General features: G+C 51.5%; 2 protein-coding genes across 2 annotated transcripts; both read right to left on the bottom strand.

Moving 5' to 3' along the window:
* Window positions 1–2,203: 2,203 nt before the first annotated feature.
* Window positions 2,204–13,794, bottom strand: Fgfrl1 (fibroblast growth factor receptor like 1). Its single transcript, XM_050155786.1, is given in 7 exon segments — window positions 2,204–2,961; window positions 2,963–3,327; window positions 3,469–3,822; window positions 3,902–4,186; window positions 4,296–4,376; window positions 5,476–5,748; window positions 13,699–13,794. Coding segments are annotated over 7 exon segments (1,506 nt in total). The 5' UTR covers window positions 13,781–13,794; the 3' UTR covers window positions 2,204–2,895.
* Window positions 13,795–23,004: 9,210 nt separating this feature from the next.
* LOC126509632 (eukaryotic translation initiation factor 1-like) lies at window positions 23,005–23,658 on the bottom strand. Its single transcript, XM_050155665.1, has one exon. It carries the CDS (start codon window positions 23,651–23,653, stop codon window positions 23,195–23,197), a length of 459 nt encoding a protein of 152 aa, XP_050011622.1. The 5' UTR covers window positions 23,654–23,658; the 3' UTR covers window positions 23,005–23,194.
* Window positions 23,659–23,996: the final 338 nt, after the last annotated feature.

Below are 23,996 nucleotides of genomic sequence, written 5' to 3'. Positions count from 1 at the left end.
CCAATCAGAAGCCACTGTGCCTGTCCTGGCCTGTGGGTCAACCCAAGGACAACAGTATCCCCTCTTGACCTCTAAGTAGGGAAAGCTAGGGACGTGTGCACTTGTCCACGTGAGGGGTTTCAGCAGGCCGGGGAGAGCTATTTTAGGCTCCTCCTTTCTTCCTAGACCCACAGCCTCTCATTCCCACAAGGATTTTGCCCCCAGCTTTCAGCAGTACACCATACTCAACACATATCCATTCCCTCTAAACCTAGGCAGTAGGAAGAGTCTAGGTAACACAGGTCCTGGGAAGAGGTATGGCCAAGGCCTAAAGCACCATCTTTTGGACACTAGCAGCTGCCCTCAGAGGCACATACGCCATTTATTCCCATCTGTGCGGCACAGCAGCCCCCTGGACACGTGGGCAAGACAATGAGCTCCTCTTTGAAAATGTTAAAACAAATGGGGCACAGAGTGGAGTAAAGAGCATGCACCTCTACAGGGATGAGCCAACTGCATCCACATGAAGTTTTGCCAGAGCTGAGCTGGGATGGAACAGGAACAAAAAGGCCTTGGGGCTGGAGACATGGGCTCACAGGTGCTGCATGAGAGCCAAGACAGCCATAGAGGTCTACAGTAGACAAGAAGCTCTGAGTTACAGGGCCATCAGTTAGGGGTATCCTGGAACACTGTTGGGGGCAGGGTAGGTTGTCTTATCTACCTTGGAGCCCTTTCCCAGGCTATCACTCACCACCTGCTCTCCCCAGGAAGACCTTGCCTATGAGGCAGCCAGGGTAAGAGGGTGCTCTCACTCCTCATTGGTTGGTTCCTGACCCTAGGCCAAGGATAAGGGCTCAAGATCTTGGTCTCTTCTCCCTCAGGGTGCCTCCTCTCTACCTGTTCTCTGGAGCAGTGCATCTGTATGGCACAGATGGCCCACTGCCTGAGTTCTCTCCTCTTCCCAACCCTTCCATACTTCAAACTAGACCAAGTATGGGGCCGTCCTGTCTGGGGAACATCTGTCTATCACCAGCTATAGACTTGGAGCCCCAGGTGCCCTGAACATGCATCTGGGCCTTCCCAGCATCTGGCAGCCAGAGATGGCCATCATTACCAGGCAGGTCCACGCCAGTACAGCTACCCTTTGAGGTCAAAGGCCAGGAGTTATCCTATATGAGGGGGTCCTACAAGAAATGTCCAGAGTAATTAACACTACTCCTGAGGGGTCCACATGGAAAGATTCCTAGGTGAAACTAAGTAGTCACTTGCTATCTATAGAGGCTAGGAAAGGTGACTACTCTCAGGGAGAAGCTCTTAGAACCATAGCAAGAACCTTGTACCGGTATATTGCTGGTTTGTGCATGCAGGATCTTCACGTGAGTGTGCATGTGATACTACAGACTAAACTGACTTCCCACGTGTTAGACAAGCACTCTACTACTGAGATATATGCCCAGTCCTCTGTGCTTTAGGGAGCTCTGAACCTGGGATAAACAGACATCCCAGCTTCCAAAATGACTAGGTGAATCAGAGCCTCTGTTTTCCTGACTTAAAGAACAGCTGCCACTGGGTGTGGTGGTGCATGCCTTTAATCCCAGCACTTGGGAGGCAGTAGCAGGAGGATCTTTGTGAGTTTGAGGACAACCTAATCTACAAAGCGAGTTCCAGGACAGCCAGAGCTATAACAGAGAGGAGAAACCCGGTCTCGAAAAAAACAACAAAAAAGAACTGCCGTACATATCACCACAGGAGTACCTGGGAGGTCACTCAACTGGAGTCCCAAGAACAGAGGTTGCTGTGATCTGGGCCTGGCCCTACCCCAGCTCTAAGCAGCTTTTCCTGCTAAGGTCACAGAAAATAGAACAACAAAAAGTAGGTTCCCCACTAAGGGCAAGGGCATGCACAGAACAGAGGTGAAGGCACTCAACCAGATGTGTAGAGCGCCACTCTGAGCAGGACTCACTTCACACCACGAGGCTCAGAAATCCAAGGTCCCACAGAAGAAAAACCCTGGGAAATCCCAAGCCTGAGGCCTGAGAAAGGCAAGGCAAGAGCTTCCCTAGAGGGAAGACACACAAACACAGCACCAGCATGTGAATACATGCAAGCTAACACATTTGGGCAAGTGCACACCAGTAAAGATATGTAAGTAGACACCAAAGTGAGCATATGTACATGATCGCTGGCAAAACACATAAACCAACCCCAGGTAAAAACACCAGAATGAGAAAAAGGAGGCACTTTCTTGTTTAACAAAATAAATTAAATATACGAGGCTTCAGCCCAAACTCTATATAAAATTACAGAGGCCAGGTAGCCATGGACATGAGGATACCCAATGTAACCACAAGGTCAGGCAGGTCCTGGGCCCCAGGGTAGGCCAGAGTTCCTGTGTCCCAGCCCTCCTTACATCATTATTAATATTATTTTACTTCTTAAATATAAATATTGAGACCCTTCTCTCTAGCAAGGGGAGGGTGGCTCAAACCTCCAGGCACGGTCGCACTGCTCACCAAATCCAGGCGGCTGGTAGACTCCTGGACACCCAGCTTATATGGCCAGGCAGGGACACACGTGGGCAGGGGTGGGGGAGTGGCCGTGACCACTAAGACTTGAGGAGATTCCTTCAACTAGCCATCGCTACATGTCACTGCAAAGTCACACGACAAATCCTCCTGAAGGCTTCTCAGGTCGTGCGTGCGAACGAGCACACATTTGCATTTGTAAATTCTGTTTGTGGGTTTGGCTGCTGGGTGTATGTTCATTTGGCAGTACATACATCTATTTGGCCAAATTCATGAGTGCCAAATACAGGGTCCTAGGATACTCTTCCTCCATTGCTTTCAATCCTCCCAGCCTGTTGCCTTGGCCCCCATATGCCTACCTCAGGGCACAATGCTTGGAGATTTGCTGCATTTAGCACTGATAGTGGACATGCTGGTGCTGGTGAACCCTGCCCTCCACATGAGAGAGTGTGTGTACATGTGTGTGTGTGCGTATGTGTGTGCACATCTGTGTACAGCTTGGGGTACAGCTTGGGGCCGGCAGTTGAGCCAGAGGCCAGGATGTGCTGGGGAGCCACGGTGGATCCATGTTCCTCACACAGGCCCACAGCTAACGAGGTCAAGTCTTTGTCCCCACTGCGGTCTCGGGACATCCCTGAAGGACGATGCCCAGGCAGAGGGAGCGTAGATGCAGGGGCACATGGCTTCTTCTTGGCCTGGCAAAGCCAGAGCAGCACAGTACCCAGGATAAAAACAGCACCAGCCGGGATACCGATCACCACAGGCCAAGGAAGGCTTGTGGTTGAGGATGAAGGAGCCACAGGAGGCCCTGGAGGTTTGGGGTCTGCAAGAGAGATCAAGGAGAGGAGTAGGGAAGGGAATGTCATTACACTAATGAGACAACCAGCCCAAGTTTGAACTACACGGATAGCCCCTGGACTCCCACAGGGAAGGGGAAAGGACAGCCCAGACCAGTGACACACACCTGGTAACACAGTGAGGAAGGCACTACGGAAGCTGTAGCCCATGGTGTTCGCACCCAGGCAGATGTACATGCCAGCATCATCCTGGCGGGCCCGAGAGATGAGCAGTTTGTTGAGGTAGGAGCCATCAGGCCGTGACCACACGTCACCGGTGGGCAACACCACAAACTTCTGGCCACCGACATCAATAGTGGAGTTGTGGCGGCCCTCAGAGCCGTACTCCACCCGCTTCAGCCACTGGATCACAGGCTTCACATCACTGCGAACTTTGCACTGAAAAGACGTTGTCCCACCAAAGTCCACTGTCGTGTTCACAGGGTGCGTCCCTGTGAGCACAGGTTTGGAGCGGGTCCGCTCTATGGCAGGGACAAACAAACATGTCAGCGGAGTTCTAGGCACCACAGGCCCTCATCCTACCCCAGACCCGCCACTCACGGATTACATCCACTTTGTAGGTGGCATTGATGGCACCTGCCCGGTTGGATACACGGCACGTGTACTTGCCACTGTCTTCAGGCCTCAGGTTCTTCAAGCTCAGCGTCCACTTCTTCTTCCTGTGTTCACTGGCCTCTGGGCGTGTCAAGGTCTGGTCATCCTTCATCCACATGATGTCTGGCCGTGGGTGCCCACTGGCCACACACTTGAGCCGCACAGAGCTACCTACAGGCCTTGCAATCACTCGGCGCCTCATCTTGGAGGGCTGCGTGAAGCGAGGCCGTGCTGTGGGGCAGGGCAGCATCAAGGTCAGTGGGAAAGAGTATGTGAGGATGCCAGGAGAATGGTCACTTCCCTATTCCAAACACACAGAATCTCCCTACCCCATACATACCCCACTGCTGGCTGGCTGGATCCTCCTGGCCCCCAGAAGAGCCACCTGGCCCAGGGCTCTCCTTCCTTGGATTGACATCATCTGTTGAGAAACATGTCATAAGGAAGCCACGTCAGGCGTACAGGGGAGTCCCTCACCAGTGCCCAGCATGGCCTAGGCTGAGACAGCCCTAGAACCCAAGCAAAGGCCATGGACACACCCACATGTCAGGATTCAGGGACAGCTGGGCCATGGCTGCCTGCCAGCCCCCTCCCTGGGTGCAGGTGACCCTGATAGGCATGGTGGGACTAGAGACCCGCCCCCCACCCTGGCTCCGGGGGGTCTGCAGGGAGGAGGGGGCCAGGCCCAGCCAGCAGCTGCAGTAACCCTAGCCCACATCAAGGGGCCGAGTACTTGGTGCAGAGACATGGCTTACATACCGCCTGGTCATCATCCTCTTTGAAAGGATGGGGGTAGGGAGGGTGGACAGCCGCAATATTCCCATTCCAAACCCTGAGAAGGCCTTGGGGCCTGTACTAGGCAGCGATGGGGGGGGGGGCAGGGTGTGATAAGGAATGTCCCCTTGCTGCTCTATGACAGCCGCCTCTTTCATACAGCGTGGGACCAAGGACAAGGCTGTCCCAGGCCACTGCCTTAGACCTCCACAGTAGGAGAGTCATCCTGGCCCAGGGCCACACACTAGGGAGCCCAGTGAAGAAGGTGGGCAATGCCTGCTACCCATGTATGAAGGGTGTGTCACCAAAGACACCTGCCCATTCCCTACTGACCGGGCACCAAGGACAGAAGAGAACAGAGACCATTCACTGTTTGCGGCCCCTCTGAACTCTGAAATCTGAGCCTCAAAGTCATGGCTGCCAAGGCTTGCCCTGCCAAGTCCTCAGCCCACTCCACCCTACCCCACCCAGCAGCTCTTCAGTGGAACCACTGCCTGAGCCTCCCCTCCCCACACCCTATCCATTTCTGCCACCTGGAAGGAAAAGCCTAAGGCAGGAAGCCTAGGCTGCCCTAGGGTCCAGGCTGGGAATGGGGATAGGGAGCACCTCCTGGGTCCTGTCTATGTCTAGGTGGATTTGGTGCAGGCTGAACAAACAGGGTGGAAGAATCCAGGTGTGTCTGCTGTACACCTTGTGCCCAGCCAGTACTGGTCCCGCTATAACCTCTGACTCGTGTACCAACTGACCCATAATGATGAGAGTGTAGTTGACGCTGAGACTGCCAAAGCCGTTGGTGGCCTTGCACACATAAACACCCGCATCCTCGGCCTCCACCTCCTTCACCTTCAGCCCCTGGGGCAGCACACGGAAGCGACTCCAGCCACTGTGGATTGTGCGGCCATCTTTGGTCCACATGGTCAAGGGTGGTGGGTCCCCCTCCACTGGGCACTGCAGCCGAACAGTGCGGCCCAAGCGGGCCACCTGCCGTGGGACCACCTTGTCTGCCATTCTTGGGGGTCCTGCAGGAGTTAGAGAGCTTGGTTGGGGAAACACATGAGGGGAGCAAAGGCTTGATACACGTGCTAGGAATCCCACTTGAATTCTACTAAGGAAGTCCTTTGTCCAACCACAGTAGTCCATGCCCAACATACCCCACTGTGTCAGTCCCAAGCACCTTGCTAGTGCATCATCATAGCAGGCAGCCTCCCCGAGAAGTGAGATGGAGAGGCCAGAGCGCTCAGGACACTGCCTAAGTTAATAATACTTTCAAAACTTCAAATCAAGAAAACAAGGCCATCCCTTTGTCTCACCAGAGAGAACTACATGTTCCATGGTCAGAAAGGAGGGAACCACAGGAACAGGACAGCAGGATGGGCTTTTGGCTAGTTTCTTTTTCTGCACACACAGCTTCATAGGCTATCTTATGTTCCTGCGGCACACTGTGCAAGGAACAGCCACCTTAAACCTAACTCAGATGGAAATGGGTCAGCAGGAGCAGCCACCCAGCATAAATAGCACTCACAGGCTCACAAGTGAGGGACACATGAGTGTGCACCGGGTATGAACTGGTTGTCCTGCTTCTGTGCTCTGTATCTGATTCATGGACAGAGTCTGCTCAGAGGGTTGCCTGGGATACACAGGGTAAGCAAGGGCTGGGCACAGGCACTCAGTACCTTACCTGGATTCCATTCAGGGAACCTACTTCATAAAGAAGAACCCAGTGGGTCTTGTCCATGTGGGTGATTGCTCCTAGGTCATACCTGGGAAGTAGTCTGGCCTTCAGAGACAACTCCCAACAGGGTATTCACAGGAGAGACCCATAGTAGAGGTGCAAGTTCTCTAAGTCAAGACCATCATCCTAGAAAAGGCCAATCCCTAGGACCCACAACTCTAGCCACCAGAAACACATTCTCAACCTCACCAACCCACACCAAGCATCCTTCTCCTCAGCCCCAACCATCAGAGAATCTCTGGGTTGTAGTGCAGGGACAGGAGTGTAACTGGGTGTAGCAGGCAGCAGAGACCACCTGACTGGAAGGATGAGTGCAGAGTGCACAGAGCCCATAGGTGCCAGGTGTGGGGCTGCAGAAAAAGTGCTCTCACGACAGAGGATGAGCTGGCGGGAACTGCTCCAGTGTCACCTCTGAATAAAGAGAGGCATCCACAGTCCCCAGCCCACCCTCATGTCACATCTCTGCTCTGTTAGTGAGAGGCATCTACCCTGCACATCAACCAGTTCTAGCAAGGACGGTCCTGGGCAGAGAACACAAGGTCAGCTGAGCACAATGGTGCCAACAGGCAGTCAGTAAAAGCTCAGCAATGATGCTGCACAGGGCCTGGGGTACTTCCTCAGTATGCAGTTGTCCTAGCTATGTGGCCCCCTTCGGCCCAGACGAGCTTCTGGGGATGTCTTCAGACTCCCAGAGGCAGCTTTCCAATATCCTATGGTGCACCTACCTCTCAGGGCCCACCCTGAAGTACTAAGGTGGGTTCTAAGGAGGCAGAAGAATAGTCAGCCCAAGGGGAGGGGACCAGGTCTCCCAGGGAAACTCCAAGGCCAAATTCCTGCTCAGTGGGGTAAGGAGCCATGGAGAAATGCCCTCCACACCTCTGCTTTCACTTACATCCACATGTCACAAACCCTTTCCAACTTTTCTGAAACCCTCTTCTCCAAGTTCCATCTCCCCTTCCACTCAGTTCTCCTCATCCCTGCCCTGGGCCTGAAGCTGCTCCTCACCTTCCTTCAAGGCTCCCTCTGGAAAGGAAAAGATGGCTGTCAGCCCACCTCTCCCATAATCTGTGCTGTCCACAGACCACCTAAGGCAGTAGGGCAATGCAAGTATAGCTGTCTCAAGGCTCTCCTCCTGCATTCAGCTTAGAGTGTTAGAGGCTGCTGGGCACATAGGTCTTCTTGGATCTCAGCCCCATTCCCACCAGATGTCACTGTCTGAAATCCCACCATTCACAGTGCCTCCCACACGTCAGGTCAACGAGAAACTGGCCAAAGACCTGCCTGCTTTCATGGTCCCAACCAGCCTGGTATCCAGGATCTCCCAGATAGACCCATACATGCAAGCATATACACATATGTTCAGCTGCCTGTGGGTGTTAGGAGGCATACCTGGGGAATGCCCAATGACCAGGCTAATCTATCACCCTACACCACATAGGAAGACCTCCAGAGAAACCAAGCCTCACTGTGTCTTCACCCCTCTTGGCCTCAGACAGAAGAAGCAAAGCCTAGAAAAAGGGGTACCCAGAGGCAGGAGCCCTGCCATGACCACTGCTGAGGGACAGGGCTTAAGTGATCACCAGATGGCCGGAAGCTTGGCCCTTGGGGCCTGCCTGCACATACTGCTGGGGGACAGGCTGGCGACAGGCTGGCTGGAGGAGCCGGCCTTATCCTAAAGCAAACAGTACCCTGCTAGCCCTGCCCCCACCTAGGTTCCACTGTACCCTACTGTGAGGTGGGGCCCCCAGGCTTGTTACAGAGACCCACATAAGGACCCTGCCCTCAGGAGAAAGTCCAGCCACTAGAATTCTGGGAATTTGGGCCATGATATGGCTACCTTGAATCTGTATTTAACTCAGGAAACACAGCCCTCTTTGTTCTACCTGGACAGCCATCCACCCTATTCAGTCAGTGAGGAAACTAAGGACTTGAAGCTCAGCGGTAATGGGGGCATCACTTCCCCACACTCTGCCTGAGGATAGTTGCGGGGGAGTCAGTTATGGGTAGAGGCTGGGGCCTAATGGCCATGACTGAACTTCTAACAGAGCTTGTCTGACCAACCCACCCAGGCTGGCTCTTTCAGGAATCCAAAGGTCGGAGAAAGCCCAAAACAGACTGGATCTTGGTGGTTGGAGGCAAGTGAACACAAGTAAATTGAAGGTGGATTTGTCCTTGCTCCTCTGATAGGAAACAGAGACCAAACATTGGAGTCATGGGATCTATTCACAACTTGAAGGCCCCAGGTCATGGAGAAAGCTAAACCAGCTTTTGGTCTCTCCGTAACTCTACAGCCAGGGCAGCAATGCCCATACCTCTGAAAAACCCATACAGCTCCAGCCAAGTAAAACTAAACATTGATCCAAGAGAGGACAGCATGAGGATCTTCTGAAAGGGGCACGGTCTGTGTAGAAGTTCTTGCCCAGAGAATGTGGTGACCACTGTCAGGTCTAGATGCCAGGCTGGGGACCAGAAGGGAAAATGCCCAAAAGGTCCAGCCTGGAGCCTGGGAAGTAGAACAGGCACAGCTGAAAACTGGGGTTCCAGGCCTGTTGACCTAAACTCCTCTACTCAAAGGGCTAGTCTAGGCACCAGTTAGCAACAGACCCTAGACAAAGTAAGAGTGTGACGTGTGAGAACCACCTGGCCAGCTCAGGCCTAGCTTGGCCCTTGGAGAGCCCTTCATGGCCCTAGGAATTTCCGGCCTAAAAGGAATTCTCTGGCCAGGCAGTGAGCTTGGCTATGTGGTTGGGTCAGCTAGCTCAGCTAATCTCCTCCTGGAGATTCAAAGTGGTTGAGTAGGAGACTCAGAGGATAGTATGATGAGCCTCAACCACAAAGGAATGGAGTGGATTCATCTGGTCCTCTAGACACCTTGCTCCAAGACTCTGTAGGGGTTATAGTAAGACCCAACCCAGGTGGGGTCCTACCGAGTAAAGAGCTTTCTATGACTGGTATGACGTGCCCCCACCAAGGCACTGCCCTGGTCCCTGGCTGTGAGAACAAATATCCCACAATACTCACAGTTGGAGCCCCAGGACAAGGACAGGTGAGAAATCCAGAGACAGTTTGCTAGCAATGCTAGGAGGCCAAAGCCCAGGAAATAGCAGAGATGCCCCACAGAGAAAGAGCACAGGTGACAGTCACAAGGCCCAGCTGCCCATTCAGGGTCCAGGGCCAGGTTCTACATTGTCTTGAGGCCAAGATCCTTGAAGGTCCATAACTGCATGGACAAGGACACACAGGTCCAGTGCTGTGAAAATCCAAGGCTTGGCAACAAACTGAGGGCACCCAAGGACCAGACCCATAGGCTCTACAGCCACATTAGCAGGATCCAGGCAGGTGGCTATCCTAGGAACCAGCCATCTAGGCACCCCAAGAAGACATTATGCTTCAACAAGCTAGTTAGTAAAGCTAGCTTGCCTTTTGGCCAGCAGTGGCAATTAGGCAAGCCAGTTAATGTGGGGAAAAGGGTTCTCTGGAGGTACTGCCTGGTCCCCTAGGTCTGCACCTCTTTCTGGAATACCTCAGCTGCCACATCTGCACACTGTTAGTTCCTAGACACTCTCTGACCCACCAAGACCACATATAGTAGCATGGGTATCATCAGATAAGGCCACCACCCTACAGCAGCCACATACACACCATCCATAGAAGGTAACCGCCTTAGGATCCACTGGGGGGGGCTCACCTGGACATCCAGCCCCCTGACACCTCATAAACTGTGAATAAGTCTACTTCCTGAACCCAAAGCTCTCGAGGCAGAGGTCAAGGGTCAAGGCAACATGCCACCTAGCCCCTACAAAGACTGAAGGGATGTTGGAACAGCCTAAACCACATAGTCTGGGCAAACCCATCCAAAAGTACACAACACTGCTGACACAGAGATTTCTTAGGGATAGAGTTGAGGGCTCCCCAGGGGGCACAGTTGCCTGTAGCAATGTGTGGCACAGAGCCTCAGCCCAAATCATACTGCTATCACCAGAAGCTAAAAAGTAGGCTGCAAGGAGTAGAAGGCTCTGGGCTGGCAGCCCTGGACTCAAAACCCAAGTTCCCTGAGGGGTACCCCGGACTGTCATCAAGGGCTGGAACCTTCCCCCCGCTGTCCAGCCCCACACCTGAGAGCAGATGGCTCTGTTCCCACCCACTACTTGAGGCACTACCAACTAGCTCTCCAGGCCCTCGGCAACTCATATAAATCTCTCAGGAAATAAACTCCTGGTGGAAAGAGGGGTTGTGCTTCCTGCTCAGTGGGAAGCTCTTGCTTCTAACAGCTGCCCAATGGCATGCACCTTGTTTCTACCTCTCCTAGGCCTACTCAGCCCACACCCCCATGAGCCTATTCTGTCTGCACCCCAGTCTGAGGGTCTAGCCCCATTACCCCATTTTCCAGGAACCCCTGATCTCCTCCTCCTTGAGATGTAGGCAGGAGTACTGGACAGAAGAGTAGGTAGCAAGCAGAGGAGAGTGTCAATGAAGTATGGGAACAGAGGCTTAGACACACCTTAAACCCTATGCATTCTGGAGTCGCCACATTAAGGCAAAAGAGAGAGAAAAGGACACCATGGGCCAAGCATCAGGCCCTAGCTATACAGAGGGCAGGTGGCCAGTAGGGGGAGCAGGGCTGTTGGGCCACAGCCAACTGCCCCCGGCACTACCAGCAAAGACTGAGCCAAGGCCAGGAAAGCCAGAGACCAGAGGCCTCAGCTGGGGAAAAACCAACATTTCCCTAGTAAGGGCCACAGTACAGGGCAGGCAGAGTGAAAGGCCTCTGAGAGCCTAGAGGCCCATTGATCCCGCACAAAGGATAAAGGAGCCTGTGGTCGGTATTTCCAGGCCTAGCCAAAGGCGACTTTGTTCACAGCTCCCTCCCCACCCCCAGGGGGACAGTGATTTATTTTCCCTTCCAGGAATAGGGCCCCAGATGTGAATGGGAGGCTGGCCCACATCCCTACCTCACAGGGGCTAGGCCTGGCTCCTGAACATCTACCTCACTCCAGCCACACTCTGATCAGCCACAGCCTGTGAAGAAAAGAGGCCTCCTACAGCCTGGTTAAAAGCCAGTCAGCTCCATACAAATGGCCAGCCATCAGCTCCCACAGCATCACACACCCTTCTCCTCTACAACACAGTGCTCTAGGCAAATCGCTGAGACTAAGCTGTCCCTGCTGCATGGGACACCACGGCAAGCACCCTAACAGTCAACCAGGGTCAGCTCATTCTTAACATAAGGGCCCAAAAGACAGGGGAGAAACCTGTGCTGGCTGCTCAGAGACTGATCCTGGAACCATCCTTATAAAAGGTCAGAGGCAGCATTTCTCAGAAAGCCCAACACACTTGCAGACTTATCTTTGAGAATGATATTCTCTTCTGAAACTTACATTCTCACTGTGAGAAATATAAGAGAGTAATAAGCCAAAACTTATCTTTCTTCAAGTTTGGGGGGAAATATTCTAAGGCAAACTGACCAACATTGTGAAACTTTGGGCAAAGGGTAACTTTTAAAATATGATCTGAATCTAGAGATGTACAGATTCCAATAGCTGTGACACCCCAGGGAAATGGCTTTCAAAACAGCCCAAACTCTACATGCAGTTCTCTGGCCCAACTCAAGATAGAATTGGGCCTACTCAGGGAAGAACCACGGGAAAAGGAATGCGTTTGGAATAATTTTGCCCCTCCAGTCCAGATTGTGCCTGAAGGAAGAAGTCAGCATAGTTCAGGAAACACCATCCTTCCATACCAACCACAGGGCCCTTGGAAGACAGCTCTTTCCAGCTCCCTAGTGCTGGCCAAGGGCCTTCGCTAGCACAGTCAGGGTATAAGGCTCAGTCCAAAGGTTGTTGCCACGGGAGACAAGGTAAAAGTGGTGGCCCCTCTAGGGCCATCAGCAAAAAGGTAGGGTGCTGCTTGCTCACCAAGACCCATCAATCAGTCTGAAGGTCCAGTCAGTGATCGTAACAGAGGAGAGCCTTCAGAGCCTCCCTGACTGAGCAAATAAGAGGCAGGTGCTGGGATGGGAGTTATCCAAACAGATAAAAGGGTAATCAAAGACTGGACCACCGGTTGGGGGGAGTAAAAAGACGACTCACTCAGCATGGCCCAAGTGCCTACATGCCCAGGACACTGTCCAGCCCAGCTGTGCCTGGACAGCCCCCACCCTCCGGCCAGCCAGTCCCCAAGCAGAAGGGGGGGGTTATAGTGGCATAAGGCCCACCTGGGCCGCCGCCCGCCGCCCAACACCGAATGTGGCCATATAAGGCCAGGTTGGGTTCAGTGCGCCCGCGCTGGTGGCGGGGGAGGAGATGCGAAGCCTCAGGGGACTGGTGGACAGAGCAAGGACAATTCTGAATGGTCAACACACCCAAAGGGCCCGCCTGGCCATGAGTCCTGCCTAACCATAGGGGAGGCCAGCACCATGTCCCGTGACACTGCAACACGGTGGGCAAAAATCCATGGGCATGTATCACTCATCAGCTATGGATGCCTTTGCCAGGGCTAGGTTTAGGGCTGAGCTCTCCACAGGACATCAGGTGGGCGAGACGGTATCCAAGCTTGTAGTGTGGTGTATGCAGCAACGAAGTGTTGTGTAGCCCTGAGGTCTAATATTTTCAAGTATCTTTCTCAGAGACCAGCCCTCCCTGTGCAGTGATGTTCTGTGCTCTGGGAACCCCCTCCCCACCAGGCTCTACACTATGCTACCTGTAATAGATAAGCAAGCCAAGGGTCCAGGGCTGGGTCAGCTGCAATCACTAAGATGTCACCAACGTTCTCTATATTCAGCTAGCCACTGGCTGAGTCTCTACAGGCTTCCAGGGTCCCAATCAGACTTTCTGTGTCCACAAAGAGTCCACTCCCCAAGAATCAATGGGGTGACCACCTGCCCTCCACCTAGATATGTACCTGGAAGTATGTGTATACAAGATTATGAGCGTCTCTTGGAGGGGACTAAGCAAGATTACACTTGGCCAACAATCAAGTGATCCTGGGGCCCTTTAAGTGTGGTGTCAAAGGGGATGAGGTGGGGGTACCAGAGTGTGAGCCTGGTAACTCCATGAGTGAGCTGGAGGCATGTGAAGCTGGCAGTACGGGTTAAGGATCAGGGGTGGGGGCCCTGCTGCAATGGGGCAGACAGGGAGGGGAGGAGTGTGCCAGGCGGGCACTGTGGCAGGGTTCAGGGCTGGCGGGAAAGGGGCGGCGCTGCAGTGGCCAGAGCGCCAGACTGGGCGCCAGGACTCACCTCGCGCCGCCTCAGCCGACGGGAGGGCCCCCAGTAGCAACGGCGGCAGTAGCAGCAGCAGCAGCGCAGGGCTCCCCGTCATCTCGCCAGTCGAACCTGGAGTAGGGGCGCGGTCACAGGGAGCTGGAGTGGACGCGGCTCAGGGCTCAGTCCGGCAAGACCCAGGTCGCGGCCGCAGAGCCTGGGTCCAGCCCCCCTCGGCGCTGAGCTCCAGGCAAAGGAAGCGAGGCGCGTAGACGCTGAGCGTATCAAAGGCAGACAAAGGGTTTACACTAATTACCAGCCGCCCCCGCCGCCCCCTTTCCAAACACCGTCTGGATTCCTGGCGCTTGTAACTCCGGCCCTGCCCGCGGGACACACAACACCGAGCGGCCCCGCAGATAATCGCCTGCGCCATTAGCGGACAAATTTGCGCTGGGGGGCCCACGTGGGGCGCGGGCGGGGGCGGGGCGCGGGGCAGGGCCGCGGGCCCCACAGGAGCAGCTACGACGCGAGCCCGGCCCCCACCCCGCACAGTGATCGCGGCCCTGCCCTTCGCGCCCCGCACTCCGACCCACTCCAGCCCTCCCTCCGGGGGTCGCGGACGTACAGCCCGGCTCACCTCGACAGAGGTCGGCGTGCGGGTGCGCCGCAGGCAGCAGGGTCAGGGCCGGGCCGGCGGGTAGCGCGCCGCGGTCATCGCTGCCCCGGGCGCCGCATCCCGCCCCCCGCGCCCCCGGGCCCGGCCTGGGCGGGGCGGCGCTACCTGGGCGCTGGCGGCTGGGGCCGGGCTGGGGCGCGGGGCGCACTGTCCACGCGTTTAAACGGTGGGGCTAGGAGCGGGCCGGGGCGAGGGGCGGCAGGGCGAGGGGCCCGGGGCGCCGCGCCGCGAGGCGTCCTTCCCTGCGGGGCTTTGTCAACTCTCCCGGAGCGAGCGCGGAGCAGCCGTGAGCTCCGCCCCGCACAACTTCCGGCCAATCTGTGAGTCCCAGTCCTCCCCGTGCCCCGCCCCTCCCCGAAACTTTGCTCCAATCCGCGCACGTGCCCGCCAAGCTAGCAGCTTAACCCTCGCCGTGCTTCTATCCTTCTCACGGCGACTTCTCGGAGCGCGCCCAGTCCACCCGGCCTCGCCCGGTCCCAGTCTGCTCTGGGAACGTGCGGGCCTGCTAGCCTCGAGACAAGCTAATGGCCGCAGAGCCCACTCCAGACCCTTACCAGCCAGGCGGTACTCTGAGTTCCCCTGGCTCCCAGAATTGGCCGCTACTGCCCTGGCTCTCTCCTGGTATGCCAGGAGGAAAAGAACTGGACAGTCCAAAACACCACTCCGCCTTAAGTCTGCGACCCTTGGAGCTTTTGTGAGTAGAGAGGGCAGCTGGGCTGCTCTGGTTTGAAGCAGAAGCAGGACTCCACTGCTGGAGTCCAAAGAGACCCTGACTTGAACATCTAGCTTTACCTAGTGACCTTAGGAAAGCAGATAGGGTTCTATGGCCTCTCCGCATCTCACCTGCTTTGTGATAATAATCACAGGACATGGGTAAGTCAACACACCCTTTTGTCTTTGCTGTGTGGCAGGTGTCTTGCTGTCCCCCGGCACCCATCAAACAAAAAAAGACAGGTGAGTTACCCATAATCACATGGCGGGGAAGAACCACCTGGTTCCCAGGCCTCACTATCCCCCCCCCCCCCCATTCCCTGCAGTCTCTGGCTTGAGTTCCCACCAGCCACCCCACAGCTTCCCGCCTACCCTCACTCACCAGAGCCAAAATTCATCAAAACATGGGTCACTCAATACAAAACCTCATAATTTTTGAGGCCTTAGAAGTCTGGGAGCTACCCAACAGGTCCCAGGAGCACTCCAAGAGATCACGACTACGCTCTGGTCTGAAGGACCCGGATCCAAACAGCCTCTCTTCTCTGAGCTAGGAAGTCTCCCTCTTCCAGGAAGCCTTCCAGAGAAAAATGAAACTGGGTAATCCCTTAGTGTCCCTAGCTCCAAATTCTGTTTCTGGGCCTGGTGGGGAAGTGGAGGTGAGCCTATCATTCCTCCTGTGCCTCCTCTGCGCCCTGCATGAAGGTCCAGGGATCCAATTATTAGTCATCTCACCTACAAAACTGTCTCAGAAGCAGCCTGCAGAACCTTCTCTGGGCTACCAGAGGACTTGGGCCGGCACTGGTGTCGCAGACAGCGTTCAAAACAGATAGACAGAGTGGTCCTGGCTTGTCTGAGTAGGCCCTGGCTCCACAGAAAAGTTTTGGGAGGAGATGCCATTGAAGCATGAAGAGCTCCAACATGTGTGTTGCTGCCAAGGGCAGGTGTGTGTCAAGGTAGCTCTGAAGTGTGGGGAGGTTAAAAGCGGAAGGTGAGCGTAAAGGGCAGGAAAAAATGGGCAGTGAGGAGGAGTTACTGGAAGGTGCAGAGACCACAGGTGGCTGAGGCTTGTTCAAAGACAGAGGTGTCAGAGCAGGTGTGCCAGGAAGGGGAAGTACTGCCCTTCGCCTCCCTCCTGCTTCCTGGCCACTGGACCCTAATCCCCTTGTCACCACCTCCAGCCCAAGTCTCCCTTTACCCTCCTTGCTGGGGAGACCGCCGCGCCCCCTCTCCCCCCCCCCCCCCCGCACCTGTTCCCGGTGGCCCTCCCAGACTCTCCACACCTTAGCCCTGACCGGCGCAGGAACACGCTGCCCCCTGGCGGAGATAACGGGTCCAGCAGCTTCCGAGGGAACTTAACCAACCCCTCCCCACCCTGTCGTACTGGGTGCCCATTCCTGTTGTCCGGAAACCACAGTGCAGCTCTGGAACCTGGCTTGCCTCGCCTTGCTTCACTGCGTTTGGAACCAGAAACCGGAGTATACTGAGTGCAAGCCCTGCCCCTTTGAAAGTGAAATCTAGGCGGTTGGCTATTCTGTGTCCAGTAGGCAATCCCACTCCGTAGCATCACGGGTTTGAGTTTATTTGTCGCATGTCCCTGCAGTCCCTAATTCTCTCTTTCTGTGATCTTCATTCTCTGAGCGCTGGTAAGACCAGGCTCGGTGATGGTCTAGAGCTGTGGCTGAACAAGGAAGACAGTCAAACCTACTGTGAGGACGGTCCCTTATCAGCTGTATAGGCTGAAAAGTACACATGCCCCCAAAAACATCTGCAGAGAATTGAGATGTAGTTAGGATCAGATTTGCACTCTCACCTGAAACAATCAACAGTGAGAAATAAATGCAAATAAATGAAAAGCCACTGAAGCCATGAGAAGTGGCAGCAAAGGACAGACAGCACCTTTTGGAAAATGACTGCCACCGGGCAGTGGTGGCACAAGCCTTTAATCCCAGCACTGGCAGGCAGAGGCAGGTGGATGTCTGTGAGTTTGAGGCCAGCCTAGTCTACAAGAGCTATTTCCAGGATGGGTTCCAAAGCTACAGAGAAACCCTGTCTCAAAAAAAAAAAAAAAAAAAAAAAAAAAAAAAAAAAAAAAAAAAAAAAGAGAGAGAGAGAGAGAGAGAGAGAGAGAGAGAGAGAGAGAGAGAGAAGAAACAAGAAAGGAAAATAAGTGCCAACAAATGTCCTCATCACTCTCAGGCAAAGGCAAGATGAGATGCAGGTAGAAGGTAAGAAGACAAAATCTACAGAGCTCCAGAGGCTTCAGAGAACCCCACCTAGTACAGAGGGCCTCTGGAGAGGACAGAGAAGACAAGGGAAGGAAATACCAGGAGAACAGGAACTGCCTAGAGTCAATCAGATACAGTATCCACCACCCAAGTCAAACCACAAAGCTCAAGTGACAGTATCTAGAATATAAAAGGAAGCCTGCCTAAGTTGAAGTGGGGAAGAATCACTCAGACCAAGTAGTTTTGCCCCCTCCTGATGTGTGAAAACAAGACCCAGAGTATCTTCCAGTTCCAAGTAACCCAGATGCATCCCAGAAGCATGTGCAGAAATAGAAATACTTAGCATAATTCCAGATGTTCTATAAAAACATGAAAAGAAATGTAAAGTTATAACTCAGATGGGAAAGATAGTCAGTCACTCAAAACTGACCAGAAACAACAGGTAGCAGAATTAGAAGTAGAAACATCACATTCTGCAACTATTTCTGTATTTTAGATATTGCAAGAAGCCAGGAGTGGTCAGTTATCTCAGCACATAGGAGGAGGAAGGAGGAGCATGAGTCCTAGGCCAGTCTGGATTACAGAGTGAGACTGTGTGTGGAAGATGGGAGGTGTGCTACAAGGAAGATTGAGATGTTGCATACAATAATGGGGAGAAACTTGCAGCTGCAAATCCAATTTCTAGATATGAAATTAAATGCCCAGAATTAAGATGATGAATAATTGCAAAAGCAAGAGTTACTGGGCTTGAATGCAACAGAACTGTGAAAAGAAAAAAACTGCCAAGGAAGACGGCTGGGTAGAGTTGAAGAAGCATCAGTGGACATCAGTAAACTCTAGTGGGAGGTACAAGTAAAACTGGAATCTCTAAAAGAGAAAAGGAAAGGCAAAAAAAAAGAAAAGAAAAATACTCTTAATTTTATAATGGATAAAATTTAAATAGATAAAAGGGCTGGAGAGATGGCTCAGCAATTGGAAGCAATGCCTACTCTTCAAAGGGTTCAATTCCCAGCACCCACATAGTGGCTCACAACCATCTGTAGCTCAGGCCCAGGGCATCTGAGGCCCTCTTCTGGCCTTCTTGGGCACTAGGCACACATGGTGCGCAGACATACATGCAAGCAAAATACCCATAAATTTTTCTAAAGGTGATGAGAAATACACATACCCAGGGTTGCAGAGGGTTCAACACACCTAAATTCAGGAAACATGATGAAAAGCACAACACTGTTGTAAAGCTAGCTGTGAAAATCAGAGTGTGTGAAAGCAGTTTAAGCAACAAAAACAAAAGCAGTGTGTTTAATGCCAGGAAAAGAAATTCATCAAGCTAGTGTTCTTTGCCAGAAAAAAAAAACACTTTAAAAGAAAATGCTAAGTTAAAAATATTAAGCTGAAAGAATTTGTGACCAGCAGTTCTGTTCTAAAGAAGGACTAAAGGGTGTCCTTCAAACAGACGAAGACACACAAGAAGGTATGTGTCTTCTTTAGGAGAGATAAAGATCACATTAGTACTGCATGAGTAAACAGATGTAAGCAATACTTGTCTTATTTAATTCCCTTTAAAAGGTAACTATTTAAAGGTAGGTGCAGAAGCAGATTTCTGTAATTCCAGCATCTGGAGGCTAAAGTAGGAGGATCATAAGTTTAAGGTTATCCTGGGGTACAGAATAAAACCTTGTTTCAAAAAGAATAGAAAAGACAACTGTTTAAAGTAAGAAATAACAATGCATTTAAGAGATTACATAAGAAAGTTTTGGTTTTGTTTTTTTTGGGGGGTGTTTGTTTTTGTTTGTTGTTGTTGTTTATGAGACACGGTCTTGATTTGTAGCTCTGGCTGGCCTGGAAGTCACCAAAGAAACCTGAATCTCACATGTGCTCTGGGCATCATACTCTCAGGTCCACACTCAACAGAAAAGAAAGTCCACAAAAGATATATGCACAGATGTTCACAGCAGCTTTATTTCCAACTAAGGTCAGGCAGTGTTTGGAAGCAGAGTCCCCGTATGAAGGCCTTAAGAGGGCAATGTGAGAGGCCATTGCATGAAGCTGTGACATCTACACCAGGTTGCAGGAAAACCCCCAGGATGTTGGAGATGCTCAGCTATGGGCATCTGCCAAGGAACATTGCAGGCAGGGATTGGAAACATGTCCAAAAGAGAGATGTATGTTGCAGGCAGCAAGGTGGGTAGGAGGCTATGCCATTTAAGCACTTTAAAGTCCTAGGCACCAGACATGGAGCTATAGGATTTACAGTTTTCACTCCTGGGTTTCAGTCTTACTTTGGTCCAATGTTTTCCCACTATACCCCCATTCCTCCCCTTGGGAAGGGTAATCCATATTCTGTGTTCTTCTAAGTTAGAACATATATACATATGTTTATATAATGTAGTACTATTTTTTTGATTTTGAGATTTAGTTTCAGATGAGACTCCACTGGAGGCAGGTTTTTGAGAATTTATGCCCTTGCCCTACCTCCAACTCACTGTCTTCGCTTTGTGTGTGTGGCTAAAGGTTTGTGATCTCTGTTTCCTGCTCCCATGACCATGCCTGCTTCTCACTGCTATGCCTTCCTGACATACTTTTATCCCTGTGAAACTAAGCCAGAAAAAATTCTTCATAGATGCCTTGGTCATGTTGTATTATCATAGCAATTGAAAAGTAACTAACACAGCACCCTGAATGAAAATTAGGGCATGATCACTCCAAGGTATGGTTGAGGAGAAGGGTTTTATTGTTGATATGAGGGAGAGTTCAGCCAGAAGCATCTAGAACAGTCCAAACTGAACCAGGCCATGAGGGAGGAGGAGCAAGAAAAGAAAATTAAATATACCAGTCAGACCAAGAGAAGAGCCAAGGATCAACTATGCCCAGTCATCAGGGCCAGAAGAGGCATTATGACATAGACCTTCAATCATTATTAGCTTTTGTCAATTTGACACAAGTTAGAGTCATCTGTGAAGAGGAAACCCCAACTGAGGAATTGTCACCATCAAACTGGCCTGTAGGCAAGTCTCAGGACCATTTTCTTGATTAATGATTGATGTGAGGACCTACCTCACTATGCATAATGCTACCCCTGGGCAGATGGACCTGTCTCGTATAAGAGCAAAGTGAGCAAGCCATGAAGAGCAAACCAGTAAGCTCCTGAATTGACTGCCTAGAGTATCAAGGGTCTGAAGTCTGTGGTGTGAGCCTGAGTAACCTACAGGGTTCAAAAGTCAAGTTGAGGGATCTGGACAATACCCTGCCTGCATACACTGTCCTAGGAAGCTGGTGATACACGCTCCTTCATGATGTACACAGGGACAGTGGTCAGTGTATCAAACAGTATCCAAAGCCCTTTGGAAGTAAACACAGCACAGGCCGATGGGAATGCTCCTTAGTCAAGAATTGCTCAAGCACTTCCACAGCAATGTGCCTGCAGAAGTCACCAGTAAGATAAAACACCATCAACAAGATGAGAGGGCCTGAGATATTTCCAGAGGACAGGCTGCAGAGTGCTGCCAGACATGGGCCTACGGGACTGGTTGCCAGCACAAACTATCACAGTGTTGCTCCAAGGCATCATATTAATCCCTGACCCGAGCCACTTTACAGACACAGAACCTAAAACAAGGGAGACTAGGCCCCACCTGGAAAAGGAAGGTGAACTCCCACAGTGATTGGATAATGGGTCTAAGTAGCTACACAGTCCTGTCACCTGAGGCTTTCAGTGGCATCTTTCAGCAGACCATGTTGGCTTGTTCTGAAGACCACCCATTAGGCCCTATTCCAGTCTAGGACAGAGAGGGAGATGGAGAGGTCTTCTTCCAGATCCTCATAACTTGCCCCAGAGATATTGTGTTGATGGTTCACTGCAACATGACCACATCAACACCCACTACATCTGAGGGCTGGCTGCCTGACATAAGTTTCTCCACTAGAAAGTGCTCTTTGTCTCATCAAGAGCAGTCTACGTTCACATAATGGGTGTGAAGTTTGCCTGGTGACATCACTCTTCCAAAATTAATGCAACCTGTTGGTCATGCTCACTGGGCTTGGTGGGCAAGAAGTTACATGCCCTGGAGGATTTAGCAAAACATACTTCCAAGAGGTAGAAGGCAAGCTCTGAAAAGCTCAGCATTCTCTAGCGGAGCCTGTGGTGATCCCATGGCAGTGGGAAATGTCCTATTTTATTTGAAATGAGGGGTCATTCACAGGCATGGTGATACATACACACCCATAATCTTAGTACTAGGGAGGCTGAGACAGAAGGGTCAAAGTTTCAAGGCCAGCCTACAGGGATAAAAAGCACTACAGAAGGTCATTGTATTTTATTTACTCTACCCACTTCTAAGAGGCACAAGGCCAGAGGAACTCTAAATTGGATGTAGCCACGCAGCGTGTACAAGCATTCCATTCAGACTTATTTCCTGGACAGAAGGTAATACTAACTTGGAAGAGCTTGGCAGCAAGCCTAGGCTGCCCCACAAATTTCTGTATGTTGGGCTTTTTCATGGGCTGCTGGAGAGAAGGGATATGTACAGAATGAATTAAGGACATGTGTGTCCAATAGGCCACCTGAAAGGGATGTAACTGTGTCTTAGCACACCAGGGACTGGTACTGAAAGAGCAAGGGTTCTTCCAGAACCAAGGTGATGCATCCAGCATATTTTAAATAGTAAATATAATCCCCCAAAAGGCTTACATGTTAAACAATTGTTTCCAGGTAATGGTTCTGTTTTGGGAGATTCTAGAAACTTTAGGAGGTAGGGCCTAGTTGGACAAAGGTCAGTGAAGAAGTGTTTTTGAAGGTTACACTTAATTCTATCCTTACTCTGCTTCCTATTCCGTATGAGGTGAACAGCCTCCCCCTCTACAAGTTACCATCCTCATGATGTTCTGCCCAAGTGCATGGGGAAAAGTAACAAGGCACTCCAAGTTTACTGCAGCCATGGATGGCCCAAGGGTCCTCAGCCACCATCCAAGCTTCGTGTGATCCACGGGATGCTGGCTTAGAAGACAGAATACAAGAGTTACAGTTACAGGGTTATATAGGATTCCAGGCAGATTTCAAAGGAAGACTTGGGAGGCCTGGTAATGTGTGTCAAGGTCGGAATAGTTTTATGTCAATTTGTCACAAGCTAGAGTCATTTGGGAAGAGGGAACCTCAACTGAGAAAATGCCCTAACAGGATTGACCTATGGGCAAGCCTGTATTGCATTTTCTTATTAGTGATTAGTGTAGGAGGGCCCAGGCCACTGTGAGAGGTGCCACTCTTTTGGCTGGTGGTCCTGGGATCTATAAGAAAATAGACTGAGAAAGCCTTGGAGAACAAGCCAGTCAGCAGCACTTCTCCATGACTTCTACATCAGTCCCTGCCTCTAGGTTCCTGCCCTGACTTCCTTCAATGATAGACTGTAACCTGGAAATGTAAGCAAAATAAACTTTGTCCTACCCAAGTCGCTTGTGCTTGTCATGTCTAATCACAGCAATGGAAAACGTAAAATACCAGCCCAGGAGAAAAGTCATAGGAGCTGTAGGTGGCAACACCACAAAGACAGAACATTTTCAGAGTTCACATCACAATAACATCTGCCCCAGTTCTGGGACTGTATCTGCAGGATTTAATGTTTGTCTTTCAGGATTTAATGTTTTGGTCTTGCTTCAGTTAAATCCTTCCTTGTCATTTATTTTCCTGTTGACATGGAGATGTTTATCCTATGCAATTGTATTTCAGAAGCGCATAACTTTATTCTTTTTTTTTTTTTGGCTCTTTTCAGTTTATTGCATGAAGGAGTTACACTAGTCCAAGTTAAAAGCGGACCCCAAATGGTTACATTTTACAAGCTGTGAGGTTTTTAAACTTGTGACAAGGGACAGGAGGGAAATTCTACTCATTGCAGGGAAATCCTCACTTAAGCTTCAGAGTCACAAGCACTTAAAACCCGTGAACCTTCAGCTGATCATCCTTAGCCAGTCCAATCTCTATTAGGAACTGGCATATGTTCTTGCGCTGGTCACCCTGTAGCTGAATTACTTCTCCATATTCTGGATGCTCAATTACAGTACCATTGCAGGCAAATTTCTTCTTAAACGCCTTCACTAGTTTCTTTTTATCGTAATCATCAGCGATCCCTTGGACAGTGGTAAGGGTCTTCCTGCCGTTTCTCTGTTGAATTCTTATATGGATAAAATCCTCAGTGCCAGCAGGAAGCAGGTCATCACCCTTACTTGCATCAGCAAAGGGGTCGAAAGAGTGGAGGTTCTGAATTGCGGACATACGATACGATTCCTTTTCCTTGGTGGAAACGGCCTGCGGAAGGCGGCTGCAGGAGAAGGTGGGCTGGGGGGGGGGGGGCAGCTGAGTCCTCGGCAGCGGCTCAGTGACTGGGGCCATAACTTTATTCTTGATATTGTAGAATCTCAAGCTAAAAGTTTGTCTTGAGTCTCAGAAAAGGAACTGAATTTAGCCTGTGTATGCATAGTATGATGTGCAGTGTGTTTTGCGGGTGAGAGAGAGAGGGAGAGAAAGAGGGTGTGTGTTTGTGCGCGTGCACGTGTAGACCAAAGTTCAATATTGAGTATCTTCTCTATAGTTCTCTACTTGGTTTTTCTGAAGCAGGATTTCTCACTGAACCTGGAGCTTGCAGTTTCTGTCCCTCCCACCAACACTAGGGCTATAGGCATCTCTCGCCATGCCGGCCTTACATGAGCACTAGATACCTGAACTCAAGCCCTCA

The sequence above is a fragment of the Alexandromys fortis genome, unplaced genomic scaffold (assembly GCF_014885135.2).
Source record: "Alexandromys fortis isolate MF-2015 unplaced genomic scaffold, M_Fortis_MF-2015_v1.1 scaffold_87, whole genome shotgun sequence".
NCBI classification, from domain to species: domain Eukaryota; kingdom Metazoa; phylum Chordata; class Mammalia; order Rodentia; family Cricetidae; genus Alexandromys; species Alexandromys fortis.
The sequence above is the reverse complement of the archived record's forward strand: the minus strand, read 5'-3'. Positions and strand labels throughout refer to the sequence as shown.